At 30.3% G+C, this 24,342-nt stretch overlaps 1 protein-coding gene and 2 non-coding genes across 4 annotated transcripts; 1 reads left to right on the top strand and 2 right to left on the bottom strand.

The window, feature by feature from the left end:
* Positions 1-6,967: 6,967 nt before the first annotated feature.
* On the top strand, positions 6,968-14,112 carry LOC126669804 (homeobox-leucine zipper protein PROTODERMAL FACTOR 2-like). Of its 2 annotated transcripts, XM_050363365.2 has the most exons (11): positions 6,968-7,198; positions 7,521-7,648; positions 7,739-7,820; positions 8,734-9,267; positions 9,363-9,467; positions 10,695-10,895; positions 11,039-11,210; positions 11,414-11,682; positions 12,074-12,169; positions 12,585-12,971; positions 13,934-14,112. In XM_050363365.2, exons 2-10 carry the CDS (start codon positions 7,521-7,523, stop codon positions 12,933-12,935), a joined length of 1,938 nt encoding a protein of 645 aa, XP_050219322.1. In that variant the 5' UTR covers positions 6,968-7,198; the 3' UTR covers positions 12,936-12,971; positions 13,934-14,112. The 2 variants fall into 2 exon arrangements, with proteins under 2 accessions (XP_050219322.1, XP_050219323.1); XM_050363366.1 differs by lacking the exons at positions 6,968-7,198; positions 7,521-7,648 and having other exon boundaries at positions 7,731-7,820.
* Positions 14,113-15,359: 1,247 nt separating this feature from the next.
* Positions 15,360-15,444, bottom strand: LOC126670856 (small nucleolar RNA snoR114). Its single transcript, XR_007638850.1, has one exon. It is a non-coding gene; the product is annotated as a small nucleolar RNA snoR114 (small nucleolar RNA).
* Positions 15,445-15,453: 9 nt separating this feature from the next.
* TRNAG-GCC (transfer RNA glycine (anticodon GCC)) lies at positions 15,454-15,524 on the bottom strand. The gene has a single exon. It is a non-coding gene; the product is annotated as a tRNA-Gly (tRNA).
* Positions 15,525-24,342: the final 8,818 nt, after the last annotated feature.

The raw sequence follows: 24,342 nt of genomic DNA, 5'->3' as shown, positions 1-24,342 counted from the left end.
ACTGATCTCCCTTCAACTATTTTTTTGAAGAAGCTAACCTCTCTTATCTAAGTGACACCAATTCTATTAACCCCAATGAAGTCTACCACTTTGTTATAAATTAGTTCTAAGGAACCACAATAACTTAAAAAAAAAAGATTAATTACCTTTTCTAATCTCAAATGGTCTAATGCTTTAAAAAAACCCGACTTTATAAGCTCGTTTTGATCTTATCCTGATGTTAAAAATTTGTCAATTTTGCTTTATTCGCATTTTATCATTTCAATTGTACCCCCATTTTTCTCAATTGTTTACTTAAATGATGAAATCAGTCAATTAATCATGTTTAAAGATAAAATTAAATCTATTTCTTTTCAAAAAAGTACAAACAAGTCATTTATTTTTAAAAATTAACTAAAATTCATAATCAAATTAAAACTAATTTCAATTTTTTTAACTAATTTAACTAAATTTAAATTAATTTTAAACATGTGCAACATAGAAAACGTTTTTGAATTTTTTCCAAATAAAAAAAATATCAATTTAGGATAGTAGGCCATCTCAAATCATAAGCAAAACTATTAGTAGGGGTGAGCTCGGTTCGGTTCGGTTCGGTTCGGTTTGTAAAATGCTGAAACCGAACCAAACCACCCCTATTAATTAAAAACCAAATTCCATCATATCGGTTCGTGGTTTTTTCGGTTTGACCAACCGAATTTTCGGTTTTTTGTGGTTTGGTTCGGTCGGTTTTTGTAAAACCGAAAACTTCAATTCTTCAACAATTTTCAACACCAGTAAAATAAAATAACAAACATTTATCTCATTTAATTTGATTCATTCCATACAAATCCAAAAACAGATTTGAGCTAAACATAATACACAACACATAAATCAAAAAATCGAATTCTTCAACAGTAGTAAAACAAAAATTACACCATTAACATTTCATATTATAATACAACCCACAGATCTAATACATAAGTGAAAAACCCATTCATATATAAACAAAAAGAACAAAAAAACAGAAAATTAATAGAAAATTACTCAATTAAAATCTTCCATCTGCAAATCTAGTATTTGTAAACATATCACTTAACATAACCCATATACATAAATCAGTTTCAAAAACGAAAATTGGTGCGAGCGGCTAAGTGTCGCCGACGGTGAAATCGAAATAAATGAGTTTGATCATTTTCGGTGGTGAAATGAGACTGCAAGATGCCAAGATGGCTAGAAATATGAAATAAATGGTGGCTGGGTTTAGGGCTTCGTAGAAGTGAAAAAGGATAAAATAGGGAGGAAGTAGATGAGAGAAAAGAAGAGAAGGAAGAGGTTGGCGGCTGATAAATGAAAAATTAGGGTTTTTAAGGTTAAACTTATGTATATATAGCTTAGTATGTAAATGACCAAAATAACCCCTATTATAATTTCGGTTTTTCGGTTCGGTTCGGTGACCGAACCCTAAAACCAAACCAAAACCGAAAACCGTAATTTTTATACATTTTAAACCAAATTAAACCATATTAACCACTCATTTTTTCGGTTCGGTTTTTTCGGTCCAATTCGGTTCGGTTTTTCGATTTGGGTAGGTTTTTGCTCACCCCTAACTATTAGATGGAAACCACTTTCAATTAGACTATTAGAGTGTTTATCCCTGATTTGGAGCATGTTGAGATAAGTCAATCAGACAATAAAAGAATATGTAGAGATGTTATCATGAAACTATATATATATAAGATTGCACCAAAATAATTCCTTTTAACTGCCATTAAATTTTTCTACACCCTGCTGATAGAAAACTCGTCATTAGAATTAGTTTTTCATCTAATTTTCATCTATAGTATCAACAAAGTTCCCCTGAATTATTTCTCCAAAAGTCAATTTAATGTTTGAAAATATGTTCACTATAAATTTCCCCTCTATAATTGATCAATATGAAAATTTGTTCTATTTTAGAATTATAAAAAATAAATTAGTCAAGTAATTTTAAAACGAACAATTTAGTAGAGTTTGATTTATATAATTAAAATAAAAACCATTAGAGGGGGAGATGTATCTCATTTTTCAATGAAACATCACAATGAGATTAAAAAATATTGATACTACTTTGTGGGTCCAGTGTAAACATGATTTCTTTATTAATTTTTGATGCTAAAAATTAGGTCAAACTGATTAGTATTTTCATTTCGGCAAAAGATACAAAAAAACCCTCCAAATTTAAACGTTAAATTGGTGATTTGGCATTAAAAAAAAAGTTCAAAAACACCCTTAATTTTTAAAATACTTACCAAATTTATTTTTCAATTTTTGTTTTATTAATTCACCCTCATAAAAGATTCAAAAATACCCTTAACTTAAAATACATTCAACCAAACCCTATTCTTCACTAATTTATATAAAAAAATGAAAAATAATAAAATCATATCTTCCCGGCCTCTTTTCCGACACCCGCCGCTTTCCGTCATCGTCTTCCACATGGAAGACCAACAGCAACTGGTCTTCCATGAGGGAAGACAAATCGTCTTCCCCCAACGAAAAGGAAGACCGGCTCATGGAAGACTAGCCGCTCGTCTTCTTATTTCCGGAAGAGGACGGTGGTGGAGTGCGGTAGCGGTGCCGGAAATTATTTTTTTGAGTTTTTTCCAAAAAGATATACAAGTATTAATTTGGTAAGTGTTTTAAAAATTAAAGGTATTTTTGAACCTTTTATGAGGGTGAAATAATAAGAAAAAAATTGAAAATAAATTTGGTAAGTATTTTAAAAATTAAGGGTGTTTTTGAATTTTTTTTCTAGTGCCACGTCACAAATTTAATGTTTGTTAGTTAAAATCATGGACGGAGGGGTTTTTTTGTTCGATTTTAGAACTGTGAGGGTTTTTTTTGTTCGAATGTAGAACTGTGAGGGTTTTTTTGTTTGATTTTAAAACTGTAAGGGTTTATTTGTACCAAAAATAAGTTAAGGAACTAGCTTGTAATTTTAGATAAACTTGGAGGGGTTTTTTTTTTTTTTTTATCTTTTGCATTTGTTTTTCAAAGATCTAAACATGTCTCATGTCACGAACTTAAGTTCCTTGATATAAACAAATAATTTCAATTATCCATTGCTTACGAAATTAAATTCTCATTATGCCGGCTAAGAAATATGACCACGTGTATACTTATTTGCTTGCAAATGTGTCAGGATTAAATATTAGAGTATCAGTCCATAAAAAATTTAAATTCAGTATCTTTATTTTTAAAAAATTAGAGAAATATTTTGAATTTTTTAGCAGAGGTAGACCTAATCTAATTGTTAGCTGAAATTATCATAATTAATTATTATCATTAAACATTTTTTTAAATATATTTAAATTCTCAAATTTGATATCATGAAAATATACAAATAGCAAAGAATAAATTCTCTTAGTTTACATGTAGAATAATTTTACGATTTATTCATAAATATTCTTATTTTTCGCGTTTGATTAAAGCACAATCTACTAAATGTCTCGCCTCGGCCTCGCATTCTAATTTTTTTCAAATTTCATCCTATAGTCCAGAGACGTTTTATGCGTTATTTTTCGTAAAATGATATCGTTTTAGCCGTTTTGAATAATAACAAAGAAATCGTATAAGGCAATGTAGGCTATAAATGCCATAAAAATGAAAGGTCAAAATTTTTATACTAAAAAATAAGAAATTGGTATGTGCATATCACATTTGGTAGAATGTGTTTAAATAAAAAAAATATAAAAAGAAAAGATATTTTATAAAAATAATCATAATTTTAATTATAGTCAGCATGTCATATAATACATTTTTAATATATATAAAAAATAATTAGTGATAACTACACACTAATGATATTAATATAATTAGAAAAAAAATCAAATAAACTCCTAACGTTTAGCCTATCATGAATCAAGTATGCCCTTAGCGTTCAAAAAAGGTCAACTAAGTTCCTAACGTTTAAAAATTGTATCATCTAAACCCTTCTTAGGGTTCTCGTTGATATGGTTTAACGTTAGAGTCCTCGATAACCCCTAAGGAAAGCTTAGACAATACAATTTAAAACGTTAGGGGCTTATTTGATCCTTCCAAATGTTGAGAGACTATTTGATACATAGGTTAAACGTTAGGGGTTTATTTGACCATTTTTCCATATAATTACAAACTTTAAAAGAGAAATAAGGAAATGAAGAAATATTATGATGTAGATAGTAATAAAAAAATTATGGATTAGATATAAGTTTAGAAAGAAAAAACATACACATTGAATAAATATATTTTATTTTTTATTTTAAAATTGATTAGAATGGATTTTTAGCATATTTTTGCAAGCTTTAATGTTTGAATGGAGTAAAATGTCAAATCTTCAAGTGTTATAGTGCTTTTAATAAAATTATCAAAAACTAATATAAATTGTATTTACTTTTACTCTAACATAAGTAAAACTGAGAGTACTATTTAGTTCCTAATATTTTAAAGTTATTCAAAAAGAGCAAATAAGTCATATAATTAGTTCTTTTACGTTATTTTCTGGACACTTAGTCCCTCATGTCGTTAGATATTTGTGTAGTTGTTTTGTCAAACGTAGGAGTTTATTATACCATTAAAAAATATTAAGGGCCCAAGTGGCTCGGAAAAAATAAAAAGACGTATTTGATTTTTGTTTTAAGGCAAAATGTCTCAAAAATTAACAATCTATAAACTTTTTTTAATTACACCTTGACCCTGTAAAATCATCAATTTTGTACTATTTTACATTTTTAACTTTCAATTGTACCCTAAATTTTTAATTTTGGACAACTTTTTTTCAACGTATTAAAAAAAACTAAATATGAGGGTAAAAGATATCTTTTTCACGCAAAAATCTAAATAGATACTCCATCTAAATAAAATATACTTAGAATCATAATTAATTTTAAATTAGTTTTTAAATTTAATTAAATCTCAATTAATTAATTTTAAATATTAATTTTTAAATTTTACTGAAAAATTAAATTCTGTCAAATTTCGGAATCCTCCTCCGGCCTGCAGCCCTCTGAACCGCCGCCCTCCGACCTGGTTCGTCTTCCTCCGCGGAAGACGAACCTAGTCATGGATTCATCTTTCTTCATAGAAGACGAGATATGTCTCTTCTTCCATGGAGGAAAAAGAGTTGGAAGAACGAACTCGTCTTCCTTCATGAAAAATGGAACAGTTCATCACGTCTTCTTTAAAGACGAACTGCCTCGTCTTTTATGAGGAAAATTAGTCAAATCTGGTTCCCCAGATCTGATTTGCACAAACCAGAACCAACTCGTATTTCTCAAATCGAAACCACATAGGATCCGTCTTTAGAAAGACGAACGATTGGTTAGGGGCAGCGGGATAGGAATAGGGCGCGACGGTCGAGTCATAGACGTTCAAGCGTCGGGTTGAATATAAAAAAATTAATATCATTAATTTATGTCAAATATAAAAATATTATTATTCATTACTATTTTTTAAACTTTTGGAGAATAATGATTTTTATTATATTAATAACATAAAAATCTATTTAGAAAATATATTAAATATGAAAGACTTATTGAATTTTTCCAAATAAAAAAAATGTTAATTAGATGTTTTATGGTGCAATTGAAAGTCGAGAATCCAAAATAAAATACAATTGGTGAGTTCACAATATCGGGGTATAATGAAAAAAAAGTTTTAAAATAAATACTTTTTGAGACATTATTTTTTTAATAACTTAAAGAATTGTTTTTTGGTATTTTAAACATAAAAATAATTATCTCTAAAAATATCGTCGACATCATTTTTGAAAAAAATATAAAAGAATCAAAAAATTTATTCAAACTAGTATTAATAATAGGCTTAATACATCATTTGACCCCTAAACTATACATTTTTATTCTCTGAGACTCTTAAACTAATTTGATACTCTATTTGACCTCTTAAATTTATTTTTTGTTCTATTTAACCCGTCAACTGCAACTTTTTTGCCGATCTGACTTTTTCCTCCAACGTGGCAAAAGCGCGTGTTTTCAAACGTTTTGAAGCGCGTGAAGGATAATTAAAATGTATAAATTGTTCTATTGAACCTCCGAACTACACTATTTTGTTCTATTTGACCCCTGAATTTATTTTATTTTCCTATTACACTTTCAAACTTTTAATTGTTACTCATTTAACCTTCACGAAAATACAATTATTTAATTTTTATCCATTTAATCTTCTAGAAAAATAAAAAATATTGAAATTTAATCAAATAATTACATAATATAACTTCTTGTACATGTAAATATTTGTTTACATTTCAATAATGATAAATGAAGTTTTTCTGTTTTTAACGATATTATAAAATATATAAATTTATTATATTGTGATAATATTAAAAAAAATACTAATTTTTTTAAAATTATAATTTTTACTGTGTTTCACGAATATCCAATTTTAAAAATTTTAATACACCAGCTTTTAAATTGTTGCAATTTCAAACTTTTCAAATCAACTCTGAATTTTTAAAATTTGTGTTAAAATTGGAAAACACGCTAAATTTCATGATTTTTAAATCCTTAAATGATTTTTTTTCTAATAATATGTAAAGTATATCACTTTTTATTGTAAATTAAAAAAATATTTAGACTTAATATATTTTTTGACCCCTAAACCTTACCCTTTTATTCCCTATGACCTCTAAACTATTTTAGTGTTTTATTGGACCTCTTAACCATGTTTTTTATTCTATTTAACTCCATGTCAGCAATTTTATCCACGTCATCGCGCGTGGTGTGCACATTCCGAATGAGGGGTTAAATAGAACAAAAAAAAAGTTAAGAAGTCTAAAAGAACACGAAATTAGGTCGCAGAGAATAAAATGGTATATTTTAGGGGTCAAATAATGTATTAAGCCATTAATAATATCACACATTCTAAATATTTTATATTAAAAAAAAAAAAAAAAACTCGTCTATGTACGTTGTTATCATCAAAACCAGCCCAACCAAAGAAAAAACAGTGCAGCAACAAGAACACCACCTGAAGCGCCCGCACTCCCATGAATCAAACTGACGTCATTCTCAATCCCACCAACTAAAACCCTAATCCAAACAATCACAATGCTTCCATTCGCCACGTCATTCTTCAAGTGGGTCCCACCCATATTCACAGCCCCACCACAAAGAAAAACCCTTCACTATTATTATGCCTGCCACTGTTTCTCTTCACTCACTGCACTACTCTTTTATCCATCAATGTAATTTTTATTAAAATTTAAATTTCATGATTAGATTATTTTAATTAAAACATAGAGATCTGTATGATTTTTCCTTTTTTTACCAATTTATTTTAGTTTTTGTTGATTATCATCTGATTATTTACTATGTATTAGTGAATCCTACAGATTTAATCTATCGTTTTATTTTTCATATTTGATTCTTGTTGATATTAGATTATTTCCCTTTAATATATATCTGTATAGTTCAATTAGTTCTATTTAATTTAGATTAAGTGACAGTAAAAATATTTTTTTGTTTTGACCTAATAAGTTTAAGTTGATTTTATTTGTTTTGTTACAGATGAAGATGATTAGATCAAATGGGAGGATTACTGATAACCAAAGCAAAAAAAATGACGATCTTAAGGAAATGGTGGGCCATGAAAACTCAGAAAAAAATGGTGGCAGACTAAGAGATATGAAGAATAAGTAAAATTCAACTTATGAACAAAAAATGTTTGTGTTTTTAATTTCATGAATTTTTGTTATTTAATTGTGTTTGCTAAATTTTATGATCAGTGTTGTGGAAGGATTAGCAAGCCAAGATGAAAGGATGAAGATTAGAGGGGAATTAGGGTTAGGGCCTAAAATTAATTCAAAGGTATTTTATCTTTACAAGAAGTGTAGTTAACATTAAATTCGTTTTCAAGAGCTTTTGGTTAGTTAAATTACTTTTTTTTATTAGTTTAGAAAGAATTATTTGATGAACATTTAGGCAGATGATCTAATTCTTAATTAAAAACCCTAAATCATCAATTTTCTTATCTCAAGATGAGAAAAGTAGTAAAATTACTACTATTTTGCTATAATTATTTTTCATATGTAGCTAGATTTTATTTTCATTATGTGTTTCTTTGGTGCTGCCTATGATCATATTTTTAATAAGTTTGATATTCTTCCATATCTTAGGAAATATTCTTTTACTTTTGGGGATTTTTAAATCTAATATCCGTCTTTCATTTAAATTTTGTGATTGATGTGAATGTTATTTATGTACTATACTACACGAAAATTTGTTAAGTTATACTTTTGGCATTTTATTTTTATTTTTTTGAAATATTTTAAATGTTAGAAACTTTAAATCTAAAACATATTCTTATAAGCAATGTCAGTTTGCAATTTTCCGTTTCGCCATTTCAATTCCCGTGCAATATAGTTTATTTATTACTCCCTCCGTCCCACTCTAATTGACAAAATAACTAAATTACAATAACCAATACAAACTAATAAATGAAATAGATAGTTACTTCTATACCCCTCTATTGATAATGGAGCTAATTAATGCTATTAGTATATTAGTCAAATTCTCATTAAATATTCACCATTTTCCCATAAAAAGTTTAAATTTAAATGAGGGTAAAGATGGAAAGTTAAAGGAAAAAATTATAGTTATGTTAGTTTTGTCAATTAGAATGGGACACCAAAAACTCCATATTTTGTCAATTAGAGTGGGACGGAGGGAGTATTTATTTATTACAATGTGATATAAGGTTAATTTTATGTTTTGGTGATAGGATGCTCATTTGATGAAAATGAATGGAAATGTGCCTTGCCCTACACATACACCTCCTCGGTCTCCGGCGAATTCATCAGAAAGTGGAGTTGATTCATTGTCATCTTCGAACATTCCGTTCACTACTAACCGAGCAAGCGATCTTTTAATGGCGGTCTCACTTGGTGCTGAAGAAAACAAGACTAAAATCACTGAGCTTGCTAATTCATCAATGGAAGAGCTTATAAGAATGGCTTTTCAAGGAGAACCTCTATGGCAACGCCAATTCAATAGTGATATTGAGATTCTAAATGAAGCTGAATATATACGAGAATTTCGAGCATTCGATGCAAGTCTCCGAGAGATAATGAAGATGATTGAAGTTGGTGATCCTCAATCCTTTTCAAATTTAGATGGAAATTATGATTTTACTCAACGTAGAAATGTGTTACATCAACAAGATGATCAATCGGATGTTCTTCAAACCGAGGCTTCACGAGAGATAGGGTTTGTTAATGTGAATGCTGCAAGTATTGTTGAATGCCTTATGGACATGGTTTGTGTACTAAATTTTTAAATTTGTTTTATATATAGTTTAATATTTTGATGAAATATGACTAATAATTTATTAATGTATTTGTTAATTAACAGAATCAATGGTCACTAGCATTCTCCAAGATTGTATCAAGAGCAACCCTACTTGGAATTTTGTCCGTCGGTCCGGTCGCCCGGAACTATGATGCAACTTTGCAAGTGGTAATTCAAGCTTTCCTATTTTGTATATTGATATTGTTTTTTTTGTTTCATATAGAAAAGGATATGGTATACAAAAATTCAAACCTTTTTTGATTTTTTTACTAGCCTAAACAAAAAGAAGTTCGGTTATTTTATCCAATTTTAAAGGTCAGCAGGACTTTTAGCCAAATCTTTAAAATGGCTAATCACTTGAAGTATATGACCTTTACGGTATTTTTTATATATAGTTCAAATCCTTTATATTATTATCATTTATGATCAAACATTTTAATTTCGTCAATTGTAACTTAATTATAATAAGGAAATATAAACTTATCTACCTACAATTTTAGTTTATTATTTGTCACAAATACCATGCTCTTTAAATCTTACAAGTTTGATCCATCATGTGCTAGATTTTCGTCAGATATACTTAAGATTTATTTCAAGTTGACTTGGTACGAAATTATATAATATATGCCAAGTAGGCTAAATTATATATACATAACCATATAGCATTGTGTCATGTCAACTACAAACGAGTTGTGGACACTATATGGCAAAGATCAAAAATATAATGTATCAAATTGACATGATTAAAAGATCATGGTATATTTAGAAAATGGATTGAAGTTGTGGGTAGATAAATTATCTTTTTGCTTTTGATAAGTATTATTCGATTGAAAAAACAAAAGGTCGGACCATAAATGAAAATAAAAATTGGCTATATATAATTATGCCCTACTAGTTACATATTGAAGTATAATTATCGAGATTAGGATAAAATGGACCCTTTTGAAAGGTTCCATCATAAAGTGAAATATTTTGAGTAAATTACACCTTTAAAAAATTTCTAATTGTCTTGTGATATGACAAATAATGTTTAGAAGCTATGTGCAAAACTATGAAAAAAAAGTAAATTTTTTAAAAAGGTGCATACATATTTAATTCATCATAAAAACACAAGCTTATTCAACAATTACCTTATTTTTGGTATACTTTATTTATTTTACCATAAGATAAAAGTAATAATTTCTTTAGTGGTGATAAGTAGATAAAGTAAGATTTATTTTATAAAAAAAGTAAAGTAATGATCGGAAGTCCCAACATTACATTGAACAATGAGTGAAGTTGGATAAAAATAATTAAATTAGATTCAAACTTTTCTGAATCATTAGGCCTATACACAAATGCAATGATAAACACTTATTTTGTGTGATATTAATTTGGGATTGAATTTGATTTCAGATGAGGGCAGAATTTCATATGCCTACACCACTTGTTCCTGTGAGAGAGTGTCAATTTGCAAGATACTGTAAACGTCTAGGGTTTAAGACATGGGGAGTCGTTGATGTCTCCTTGGAGAATTTATTTCCATATCCTCTTGTCAAATTCCAACGAAGGCCATCAGGATGTTTGATCCAAGAAATGCCCAATGGACATTCTAAGGTAATTAATCATATCCAATTATGCATGCTTACAAATTTTCAATTTTATTTATACAATCCTACTTAGAGAATTCAAACTATCATTTAAGTCATTAAATTTTAATTTGTTATATATTGTTGATATTTCTTGATGTTGTGATTTAGGTTACATGGGTGGAGCATGTGGAAGTTGATTATTCTCTAGTGTATAGGGTTTTTCAACCATTTGTCTCCTCTGGTTTTGCATTTGGTGCAAAGCGTTGGATTGCTACTTTAATCCAACATTATGAGGGGATTGCAACATTAATGTCCGAACAAAAGTTATCCGTCGACGGAGGTGAGTATATAGTTTCGAATCTTGTGTTTTTGTATCTCGTTTTCGTTTTAAAAAAATAGTCCCGAAACATTAAAATTTTAACCTAATTTTGTTTTGAAAAAAAAAATACTATTTCGTTGTTTTTGATTTCAACCTATTCTGTTCGTGTACTGTTTTTGTTTCTGTGCGACATAAATTTATAGATTATATGTTAATTTATGCAGAAACGATATGCCAAAATGGGAAAAGGAGTTTAATAATGCTAGCAGAAAGAATGATGAGGAAATTTTGCGAGGATCTGAGTGCCTCTTCTAATAATTTCTGGATGCAATTTCCGATGAGTGGAGCTGATGATTGTAAGATGATGACCAAAAATATTGGAGCAAATTCAGGTGATCCCATTACAACAATAGCCTTCACTCATTCCTTATGGCTTGCAGCTCCTCCTATTCGAGTTTTCGATTTTCTTCGCCACGAAGATTGTCGAAACAAGGTATTTAATTTTAAGCTCTTTAAAATTAACAGCATTAATTAACTAATCATTAATGCTTTTGAATTGTAGTAGCATTTGTATATGGTTATAATTAGGGAAAATGGATATGCATATAGAACTTAGGGTCAGTCTGTCAAATATATTATGAACGAAAGTTTTATCAATATGCTCCAGCAATTTTATGAAATATTTTATTTATATTTATCAGTGAGATTTTTATAATAATTAGATTGACAATTAAACATAATTAATATATTTCATAATTAAAGTATTGGACCAATACGGAGAAAACTTTGTATTAGGAATATAAATTTATTTACCTCTTATGATTAATTTCTAATATTTTAGTTTACAAGAAGTCATAGCACTTAATTTTTGGTATTTGATGCAGTGGGATTTGCTATCTCGTGAGCTTGAAATTCAAGAACTTACTCACATCATTAAGGGACAGAATCAAGATAACACCATCTCCATCATCAAAACTTTGGTCAGTTTTCTAATTATTTAGGTTTAATTGGGTTAAATAATGGAAATTCATACTTTCTTTCATCTCTCTTATAACACAATTTGGTATCAAATTTCTACCATTAGTTTCAATTTGGTACACAAACTTTAATTTGTGTCAAAGTAGTATTATCTATTTAATTTACATTTAGGTGATGATTCGAACTGATACATTCTGGTGTGGCATATGATAATTGGACAGATATCTTTGTATTATATCTCACATCAACATAGATATTGTCTGAATTTATTCAAATACCATCACCTTAAATATAAATATAATCTATGATACCATTTTGATACGAATTGAATTTTCAATGATACGCAAAAGTAAATATCGGAATTTGAAATAAATTATATGATAAAGATTAACGTAGAAGCTTATTAATTTTGTATAGAGTGATCCAAACCACAAAGAAATAATGTACCTGCAAGAAAGCTACAGCGACCCAAGTGGATACTACGTCGTTTATGCTCCATTTGACCTAGACTCCATGGAAACTATACTAAATGGTGGAAAACCTGATGATATGAACGTCTTACCATCAGGATTTGTGATCCATCCTGGTAAATCCGTAAATGATGGCGATCATGAAGGTGCCAATTGTCTTCTTACCCTTTCATTTCACATCGTTGATGATTCGTCTTCAAAAAATACAATTTCTGCTCAATCTGTTGATACGATTTTTAAGATCCTTCGAGAAACTTCTTACATGATCCAGTCTGCTGTTTCCTATGATGATTCTTAGCAAATTATCAAGTTTAAAGCTGCCTTATAGTTCCTGGTAAGAATTCTCTCTAATCTCCTTACTCTATGTTTACTAATTATTTAAATTTAACATCTATTTTTAGTATTTGTCAAATACATTAGTTTTTACCAGTTTGATCCATCATCTACTTGATCTTTGTTGTATATATTCATGACTTGTTTGGAGCTGATGTGACACAATATTTTAAATCTATGTGTATAGAATTTATCATATTTTTCGTATACTAACATTCCGCCACGTCAGTTTCAAATAAATTGTAGGTATATATGGTAAAGATAAAAAATAATGATGGACCAAAATAGCAAAATTTAAGAATCATAATTCATTTGACAAATATGCTAAAATAGTGGGTAGACATATTTATTGTGCCTCTTTAAAATTAAACAAAAATTATCAAGATCATTTTTTTTTTGAATTGATTTGCAAAAAGAACATATTTGGAGTTTTGTACAAATTAAGCCTTTTGCTAATTGACCTAGCTAGAGTTTATATGATGGTAGCATGAATATATATATAAATATACATATATATTTAGGGTTTTTATTCACTTTTCTTTCTCCTCTTTTTTGTTTTATGAAATAAATAACACATATAGTAATTCTTTCCCTAATAAATTATAGTTGATTGAATACTAAAGAATATATTTTTGATGCTGTAAATATAATAGTTATTCTTCACTACAAGAAATACTAAAATTAGCAGCAAGTACTTTTGCTGTTAATAGTGCTAAAATTGTTACTATTAACATATAGCAAAAAAAAAAATTGTGGCATGTTGCTGCTAATAAAATGTTGCCTTAAATAATTGGTAGCAAAATTTGCTGTAAAATGCTGCTATAACTTAACTAATGGCAGCAACTTTTAAAATTAATGCTGCAAAATGTTTTTTAACAGTAAAAAAAATTAGCTGTAAAAACATTTGTTGCCATATACATAATTCCTTATAGTGCTTACTAATGTTAGTCTGTTTTTTAATAGAAATGAAAGAATAAAGGTTGCGGTAGATGGAGAGAAGAATACAATGTAGTAAAACATACACATGTATAATTAAGGGAATTAATTATATACTGAAAACTCCATGAATTTTCCTTGTTGTTTGTACAATTAATTCACAGTTTTATCTGTGTTGTTGTTGTTGTATTTCTAGGTTTATGAAACTTTGTTTTCATAGAATATTGAATTTCCTGAATGGGATTTCATGTTTGTTGTGTCAAATGTATACAATTGCAGGCCAATTGGTATTTTGATCTGGTTTTGTTAGTGAAAAATATTATGGAAAAATTTATATTATTGAAACTATTATTCCAAAATTTTGGATATTATATGATTACATGTTTTGAGTGTTATGGATATTATATGATTACATGTTTTGAGTGTCATATATTTTTGATAAATATAATCTTATTTAATTATTATAGAAGTGTTTTATTTCTTATAAAACCGACTGAGATAAGTTTTTTAGGCTTAAGCATTTGAAAATATTTCACATTTTTAATTTTTTGCTTATAGTTTAAAATTTCGAAATTCTCAGTTTTATTCTATTTTCTAATTTTAAGTTTCAATTGTACACCAATTTTCTCAAATTGAAATATCCTTTAAATTTGACATATAGTCTCAATTTTTAGGACCTTTCAAATGAAAAAGCTCCATTAGAAAATAAATACAATTGAAATTGAAAATAAAAAATAAATAAAATTGATAATTTTAAAAATTTAAATATAAACAAAAAAGTCAAAAAATGAATAAGACGATTCGACATTATAATTATTGTTTACCTACTATTCAATGATCTTTTTTTTATATAGAAGATCTATTTAGAATTTACATTCAGTTATGTGAATGTATTATTGTATAGGAAAATATAAAATAATGAGGTAGTAACATTTACGGGTAAGCAACGGTTGGTTCGGTCATCGAACCGTCTAAATATTCAAAACCGTTCGGTTTTTAAAAATTTAGGTCGCCGAACCGTATTAACCTTAATAACGTCAAAACCGAATTCGGTTTGGTTAGATTTGGTTGAAAACCATAATATTTTTTGTATAATTTTTAGGGAAAAAAAACAATTTAAAAAAAATGGAGAAATTTAACTTAAAGGATACATGTCTTTTAAATTAAATTTATGTTTATCGTTTTTTATTCTAAAATTATAAAAACAAACAAATTTAATATATAAATATGTGTATGTAAAAGTTTAAAACGGCGTAGTTTTGAAGTACGATCGGAACCCTAATTAGCAATATTAGGTTATAATGGAACTTTACTTGCAAATCGGAACCCTAGTTAGATATTTAAACCAAATAATCACAATCATATTTTGATGTAATAAATATAGGAATAACAGAATTCCCTTGAATTTATGTATAAATAGAATTGTGGGTGGAAAAGGAAAAATAAAAAGAAAGAGCTCAGGAGCGCTTTTAGTCATCTTGAAATCAGATGATTGATGAGACCCAACCCATCATTGGGCGCATTTTTCCTCATTGCTCTACGAGAAATGCACCAGCCGGGAATCGAACCCGGGTCTGTACCGTGGCAGGGTACTATTCTACCACTAGACCACTGGTGCTTCTTGTTATTATATTTCAGCTATTCTACCACTAAATTATGAGCTACGTAATTTGTATCTCTATTAGCATACTAATTAGCAGGAGTTCTTAACCAAAATTTGAGCAAGCTTCAGCTTGCATACTTATATCATCACAAGTCAATGTGAAGGTGTCTTATACCACTTTTATATCAGAGTATTACCTTGATGATGTCTTTTCAGTAAATCATGCAAGTGTACATAATCAATGAACAAAGGATCATTTTACCCCCCGAACTTGGTGCAAAGTATCAAAAACGTTCAAATTAGCGAAACATGATCATTTTTACCCTGAACTTGTCAAATTTGGTACAAAAACCCCCCTCCCCACTCTCACCTAAGAGAGTGAGGCACACCCTCTGGTTTTTAGAGGTGGTTTTTTCTCATAGGTGGTTTTTAATGGTAAAAGGTTTAAAATAATCCTAATTCTTTTAACATTGTATAAATTAGTCCATAATAATTAGAAAAAATAATTTAATTTTAAAACTTTACATATCAAAATTATATTAATTAAAAATATAAAGAACCTTTTTGCACTTTTTATAAAAAAAATCAATTTTTTTTAAAACAGAGCAGCTGCCGGATTCTTCTCCGGCAGCTGCTCCTCGTCGTCTCTCACAGAGACAAAACGTCTCTGTTGAAGACGAATCCATCTGGATTCGTCTTCAACAGAGACGAACTGTTGAAGACGAACTCGCCTGAGTTCGTCTTCAATAGATACGATCTGTTGAAGACGTCTTCAACAGTTGGAGACGAACGTGGTTCGTCTCCAACAGATCGGACATGTTGGACAGATGGGTTCTTGAGCGGCGGTGGTTCGTCGGTTTTGGGCGGTGGCTGGTCGGTTTTGGGCGGTGGCTGGTCGTTTTTGGGCGGTAGAAAACAAATCCGATGAATTTATTGGTTATGAATTTAGATTAATTAGATTAGGTGTTTAATAATGTTAGATTAATAATAGTTTATTAAGATTAAGTAGTATAATTAATTAAAATTAATTTTTAAAATTTGAATTTTCACTCTTTAATTAGTGTTTGATTAGGATTTACTTATGATTAATTAGAGTATGAATTCACTCTCCTTTTTCAGCAAGTGCAACACAAACACACAAGGAGGGGTGTTTTTGAGACGGTTTTGACAGGTTCAGGGTAAAAGTGATCCGGTTTTCCAGCTTTGGCCTTTTTTGATACTTTGTGCCAAGTTGAGGGGGTAAAATGATCCTTCGTTCCATAATCAATTGTATCAAGTAATAATCGGTGTATCAAAGATCAAATTTAAAAGGATAAATTTTTTAAAATGTTATTTAATATAACTTTTTTTATGTAACTTTGTTAATTTGAGTGAGTGTATAACTACAAAATAAACTGTAAAGAAAGCAGTTGATTACTTAGCTATTAAGTTAGTTAGCCGAGTTTTGTTAGCCTATGGTAGTTTCTATTTTAGTTAAGCAAGGCCTAACATCTTGTATATAAATTGCTCTGCTGAGCTGTTATTCATTTCATCAAATCTTTTGATTCTCACCTCTAATCTGAAATTGGAGCATTCTTATCATGGTATCAAAGCATGTCTTTTCTGCATTTTCTTTTTGATAACCGTTTCATTTTTTCACTTTCTCAACATCCAAACAAGCTTGATTCAGCTTATTACTTTATCATTTCTTGATCAAATAAATATTCTAGCTCACATTGTTGATCATATTCTGATAATCTATTTTTCTTCGACTGATTCGAAGTATAATCACAACTATTTCTAATTCAAAGTTCTAAGTTCTTTAATTGATCATGGCATCTTCTTCACAAAATGAAGATTCAGCTTCTCTTTTTTATCTTCATCCAACTGAAAATCAAAGTTCAGTGATTGTGCAACCAGAATTGAACTCTGCAAATTATACTACATGGAGGAGATCTTTCCTTCTTGCCGTTTCAATCAGAAATAAACAAGGTTTTCTGGATGGATCTATTCCAAAATCTCCAGTTGCTAATAATCTGTTTAATGCCTGGACTAGATGTAACAATTTAATGATTGCTTGGTTGTTACATTCTATTTATCCATCCATTGCTTCTACTGTCTTCTTCACAGATGATGCTTTAAAGATATGGGGAAAACTGAGTCAGAGATTTTTGCAACCAGATGATGCAAAAATTTGTCAATTGCAGCACAAATTGTGCACAATTACTCAAAGTGATAAATCAATTGACACTTATTATACATAATTAAATGTTATATGGGACAAACTTCAATGTTATAGACTTTTACCACTGATAACAAGACAAATAAACCTACCTCAAGAAGAGACACCCCACAACAAAATACAAACAGATAACCGAACAAAGATAGGAAAACTGAAGAAGACACAACCTGATTAAACAATCAAACGTTTCCGAAGCAAGCCAATTCATAAAACAACCGAAAACGTGGCAAATGCCCAACATCGGATAAAACCGATCGAGAAACCCAGTTGATCACATCTCGGATAAAACCGATCAAGACACTCAATCAATCCCATCTCGGATTCACCGAACACAACCACTCTGATAACCAGGAGACAGCTGAACAGAAAGTACTCTGACATTCTCTGGGGTCCCTGCACAGACAAAGAGAATTATGTCAGACCTGTCGGCCCAGACAAAGAGAAACAAATGAACAATATAAAAGGCTTAGAAAAAGTAGGTGAAAAGGTTAATTCTCTTTTTCTCTCAATCATTAACTATCTTTCATTTCTTATTCTTTCTCTCACTAAAACACCTATTGACTTGACCGTCGGAGTGGTTTGCCGAATCCCCTTCCGGCACCCTTCTAACTTTTGTGTTGTGCTTTTCAGGTACAACCACCAAGTTGCCACCGGATCAGAGAGTCGCCGCCATTCCACAAGTTATCAACCACATTGTAGCTGTGCAAAGTGTAATGAAAACTGTTTTCAGAAATTTGCTAATATTCAGTAAAAGGATTATGTGTTTCATTTTTCTGAATGGCTCGAATGAGACATTTCAGAATCAAAGGTCACAAGTGCTTAATACTAAGTTATTTCCTAACATTGATCAAGCTTACAACATGATTTTCAGAGATGAAAGTCAAAGAACTTTATCTCTTCACCAACTCAGTATAGCTGATACAGTTGCTGCTATGGCTGTAAAGAAAAGTAAACTTGATCTTATATGTTTCAACTATGGAAAACAAGGACATGAAAGAGAGTCTTGTCTCAGATTGGTTGGGTACCCTCCTAACTTCAAATTAAGTAACTAATTAACTTACTAACTAAGTAATCAGCTGCTTTCTTTACATAAACTAAAAAAAATTTTGGATAAAATATCAAAATTTAAAAATAATTAGAATTTTGATTTTGAATTTCATCATAGTTGAAGATAAATTCTATCAGAATTAATTACTATTATATATCAAAAGCTTTATGACAATTATATCTAGCATATATTTATTCTCTCCCGATACACAAACATGTCTAATTAGACCTAATGAAAAAAATAATTCAAATCTCTATGACTTGCTGCAATTTAAACCAAAGTTTTTAATTTTTGCAATAATAAACAAATTGTATTTTTTTTAATTGCAATAATAGCCAAATTGCACATTTATGTGATTTTTTTGAATTTTTTGTCACTTCTTGTGACTTTTAATATATTGTTATATGTTAAAAAATATCCTAATAACTTAATTGAAAACAACAAATTTGACCACTAATTCTGGCTATTATTGCAACAACAAAAAAATGCAATTGGCAATTACTACAAAAAAATTAAAGGTATGGTTTAAATTGCAACAAGTTTTAAAGGTTTGGCTTTTTTTGCCATTAGGCCGTCTAATTAATTCTAAATTTTTTTCTCAATAACCATATCAACTAAATAAACATATTAAGTAATACAATTAATGTCATTATAATTTTTTAGACATATCTATATTATTAAGTAAATTGAGTTTAATTTCTACATCCAAATTCATTTTATACCGTCAAGTTCTTCACATGAATTCTATAATAGAAATATTAAGGTGATCAATCTACATTCATGATCGTCACAAGAGAATAAAATAAAAATCTTGTATAAAAATTTAATGAAATATTATATTTAATAATTAACTACATTTCTAATTCTAGTTTGGGCAGAGACGGATTTAGGGTAGGGCCAGGCAGTGCCTGAGCCCTACCTCAAATCCTTTTTCAATAATATTACCTTAGGAAAAAATTGTAGGTTATATCTGTACAAATTTTTTAGTTGTGCTACTAACATGTATATAATGTGTGCGAATTTCGTCAGTTATATTCAAATATTTAAAAATTGGCCCATTAGCCCGTTTTAGCATTTTTGGTTTCTTTTATAGCCATTTTTTTTAAATCGAACCGATTTTTTTGACGATATGTCGGTCACATCACTGTCAATTCAGCGAATGGTGACATGACAATACTACTCATCCAACTAAACCACATAAAAATCAAATATTTTTGCAAAAAATTGGTTTGATTCAAAAAATGGTTATAAAAGATACCAAACATGTTGGAACAGGTTAAATGTGCCGATTTTAAAAGTTCGGATATAACTGACAAAACTCGTAAAAGCTTGATATTTTTGTTGATTAAGTCTGTTATTTATAGTATAAAATTTTAATTTTTTTAGTTATATTGTGCCCAGCCTCAAATTAGGGTCTGGCTTCGTCACTGAGTTTGGAGTTTAACATTCCGATGCTATATTGAACATAACATCTCAGAAACATAAAAGAGAGATGAAAAAATTGAATTGAGAAAACTAGTATTAAATTCAATACAAAACTCCATGAATAATTATATATTCCAAGGATTCTATTTATAGTGACAAGTTGAGCGATGTCAAAATACACCCACTTTCGGTAGACAATTTGAATGATATCCAAGTTTGCAGCTTTGTGTGTTGTCCAAAAATCACAAAAGCTTGTTTTAAAGTTTCCCTATTTCATCCGGACTCCAAATTGATACTGTTTTGGAGTAGTGGACTCGTACTGATTAGAAGAACAACTTTTGCGTTTTAACCAGATCTTGAATCTGTTTGTATTGATAGATGAGTGATAGACAACCGCCATACATCATAGGATGAGATTTAAAAGTAATTTTTAAACTTTATATGTATATAAATTATTATTTGAGCATGTCAAAAAATATTTATTGCTGATGTATGTCTAGATCAAATTTTAAAAAAAATTAATCAGATACTCACGTTAATTAGATGTCGGTTAGCGACAGATTTTATATCTGTCGCTAAAATCAAATCTAAAATTCGTCGCTAAATCCTCAAAAAAATTGACGGGATTCATCCCTCCAACTTTGGCGACGGAAATTTCGTCGCTAAAATGGCGGGACAAACCGTGCCACTTTTTTTTCACTTTTAGCGACGGAAAATAATTTATTAATTACTTATTTAATAAATACTTAATATGAAAAAATAATTATTTTATAATGTGGGAGTTAATTGCAGGGGTAAACATTTATTCGTTTTAGTTATATTTAAATATAATATACATAGATATACATCAATAATTTGAGATGGCTAATATGGAGTTACGCGCGGGGGAACTAAGAGGTTAAAGTGGTTTGACTGAGAGCAATGGAAGGATGGGTGACCTACTGGAAAGTTTGCAAAAATTGCCGGAGGATGATGATAGGTGACTTATCGCAGGTGGGTGGGTGACCGTGGGTTATAGATTAAATAATATTTCATTTTCAGCTTTAATTAAAAAAATTAATTTTTTTTCTTTTCTTTTTAAAAAAATCACAGTGACGGATTAAAATCCGTCGCTAATTTTTTTAAAATCCGTCGTTATTATTTTCTTTCCGTATCTAAATGATTTAGCGACCAGAAATCTGTCGCTAAAGCCATTTAGCGACGGATTTATGCCATTTAGCGACGGAAAAATTTGTCGGTAAAAGACAGATTTCTAGTAGTATAGGTCAAAATAATCAGACACAAAAATCTTAAGAGTACGCAACGAAAAATATAATTAGTTGATGGAGTCGGTCCTCTCGACGGGTTAACCTGCAAAATACAAGTTGGAATGTTGATTGGGTAGTGGTCATCCAATGAACACTCTGATGTTTAAGTGAGCATTTTGAGCTTAAAAGTTTATAGAGTAATTACAATATAATGTGTTTTGCCAGACCTCGAGACTCCTTATATATGAGAGTGTACTTGGTAGAGTTCAAGTAGGATTAGGACTTCCACAATTCGAGTAGGATAAGAACTCCTAGATCCTTAGAATTCGCATATTATATTTAGAAGGTCCAAGTATTCTAAATGAGTATTGTTCGCAGGAAAATATTTCCATACTCGAATTTTTGAATTTATAGATGGGTACTGTGTGGATCGATGCTTTAACCGGTTCAGTCTAAAAAGTTGAACAGGTTTTGATTTATCTAAATTAAAACATTAATCTGGAGGTTAAAAAACCCAAGCAAGATTATTGTTTAAACTACTCCTACTCCTAAATTAACCAACCGCGGAGGTTGGGGATAGAAAAGCACAGGGCTTTGAAGTTGTATTTGTTTGATTGATTTGAGTTGTAGAGAATACAAACCTAAAGCTAGCTATTTATAGAGAACAAACCCTAAAATAGAAAACCTAGTCTAGTGAGATACAATCTCTTATTTAGATAATACTAAACTAAATAATTAAGATAATGACTAAAAATAAGATAATGACTAAAAAAAACAACTACTAAGCTAAGATAGAAACAAAAGGATAGTTGATGGCTTTTGGGCTCAAAAACCCGAATTAGCCCATATGAGCTCTTTTTGGGCCAGTGCAAACAATGCCCCCTACGTCTTTTTAGCTGGATGCCAAGAAAGGTGAAGAGACGTATTTTTTATATTTTTTTTTAATATCTCCGAAGCATTGATCACCCATTAATAATCGGTCATTCCGACCGAATAAATAAATTCTCAAACCTCGTGCATGGCATATATTTTGGCCGATCATATAGAATATAAATATTGCACAATATTTGATCGTACGTGATCGGCCATGATGACATCTCTTCAATACCGGCCAAATCCATACATGAGTAAAACGATCAATACCAATTTAGCCGATCACTTTCACCATTTGTCTTGCTAATCATGGAGAGATTCGGCCAATTAAGTTCCTCTGCTTCATTACCATGAAAATCAATGGTTAAATATGCGGATCAATCATAATTTTTGACCATAATAAATCAAAATCACAAACCACTGGCCTGTATCTCTTTGTTGGCAGAGTTGGCCAATCATCATATAAAGCACTAAGCAATTTTGGAATCATGTGCCCATTATTGGAAGATAATTAATAAAACCACAGGTCATGGTCGCCCAATAAAATCGCCTATGATCCTTATTAAAAACGAATGCTTCAACTCTTTTCTCGGCCGAATTGTTTGGACTCCGAATTTATTCGGTGTTTGAAGAAAAATCGGCCCTTCTACTCCTGACAAGACTTTCGTCAATAATTTCACAACACTCGTAAAACTATCAAGATCCGCCTTTTTTTCCCGTTAAATTATTTTGATGGCTTCATCCATCTGATTCATCACCTCATCAAATACCCGCCGATTTTTCTGGGCTATTTCATTACGCATAGTTATGAAATCGGCACGTGATAATGATGGGCGAGTGGGAGGTAGGTTGCAAACAGCCATTTATCTCCTCCTCTTGCACTTGTTTCTGATCATTGACGTCGAGGTCGACGGTCGTCGTCCCAGCGGGGGGTGCGTCGGTCCCCTTTTGCAGCTGAAACTCGACGGTCAATATCACAGCGGGAGGTGCGTTGGTCCTCTTTTGCGGCTGTAATCCTGACTTGTTGCCCTCGTCATGATCTTCTTCAAGTCTGAGTTTGAATCGCCTGACAGTGTGCAATCTACTTCGGATTGGACTCGGCTACTTGAACGAGTGCACCTGTAACTTTTCTTCATAGTTCCGGTTTTTGTGCTCACCATAAACGCTTCCCCAGTGGAGTCGCCAAAAGATGTTCGCAGGAAAATATTTCCATACTCGAATCTTTGAATTTATAGATGGGTAATGTGTGGATCGATGCTTTAACCGGTTCAGTCTAAAAAGTTGAACAGGGTTTGATTTATCTAAATTAAAACATTAATCTGGAGGTTAAAAAACCCAAGTAAGATTATTGTTTAAACTACTCCTACTCCTAAATTAATCAACCGCGGAGGTTGGGGATAGAAAAGCACAGGGCTTTGAAGTTGTATTTGTTTGATTGATTTGAGTTGTAGAGAATACAAACCTAAAACTAGCTATTTATAGAGAACAAACCCTAAAATAGAAAATCTAGTCTAGTGAGATACAATCTCTTATTTAGATAATACTAAACTAAATAATTAAGATAATGACTAAAAATAAGATAATGACTAAAAAAATAACTACTAAGCTAAGATAGAAACAAAAGGATAGTTGATGGCTTTTGGGCTCAAAAACCCGAATTAGCCCATATGAGCTCTTTTTGGGCCAGTGCAAACAAGTATAAAATCTTCTACGTTGTCGGTGTTCCACTTGGATTAGAATTCTAAGTTTTGGACAAGATTTGTGTCGGTCTCTTGCTTAGGTGAACTCATAGGGACTCTGTCCTAGATGGACGAGTCCTATAAGGCTCGGTGCCTATTTAGCGAGCCCTAGGAAATTCGCTTCCGTGGGTAGATCTTTTAAGACTTGACAGAATCAAAGTTGGCGAGCTCTTGGGAGTCTTAGTGGGCGGAACTCATGCGACTCGATATATTATAATTTATGTGGAATCGGATTTCCACTAGTGACTGTGGAGTCTATTAAAAAATTAATTAAAAAAAT

This window comes from Mercurialis annua, linkage group LG2 (assembly GCF_937616625.2).
Source record: "Mercurialis annua linkage group LG2, ddMerAnnu1.2, whole genome shotgun sequence".
NCBI lineage: Eukaryota > Viridiplantae > Streptophyta > Magnoliopsida > Malpighiales > Euphorbiaceae > Mercurialis > Mercurialis annua.
This window is presented reverse-complemented; position numbering and strand designations above follow the sequence as displayed.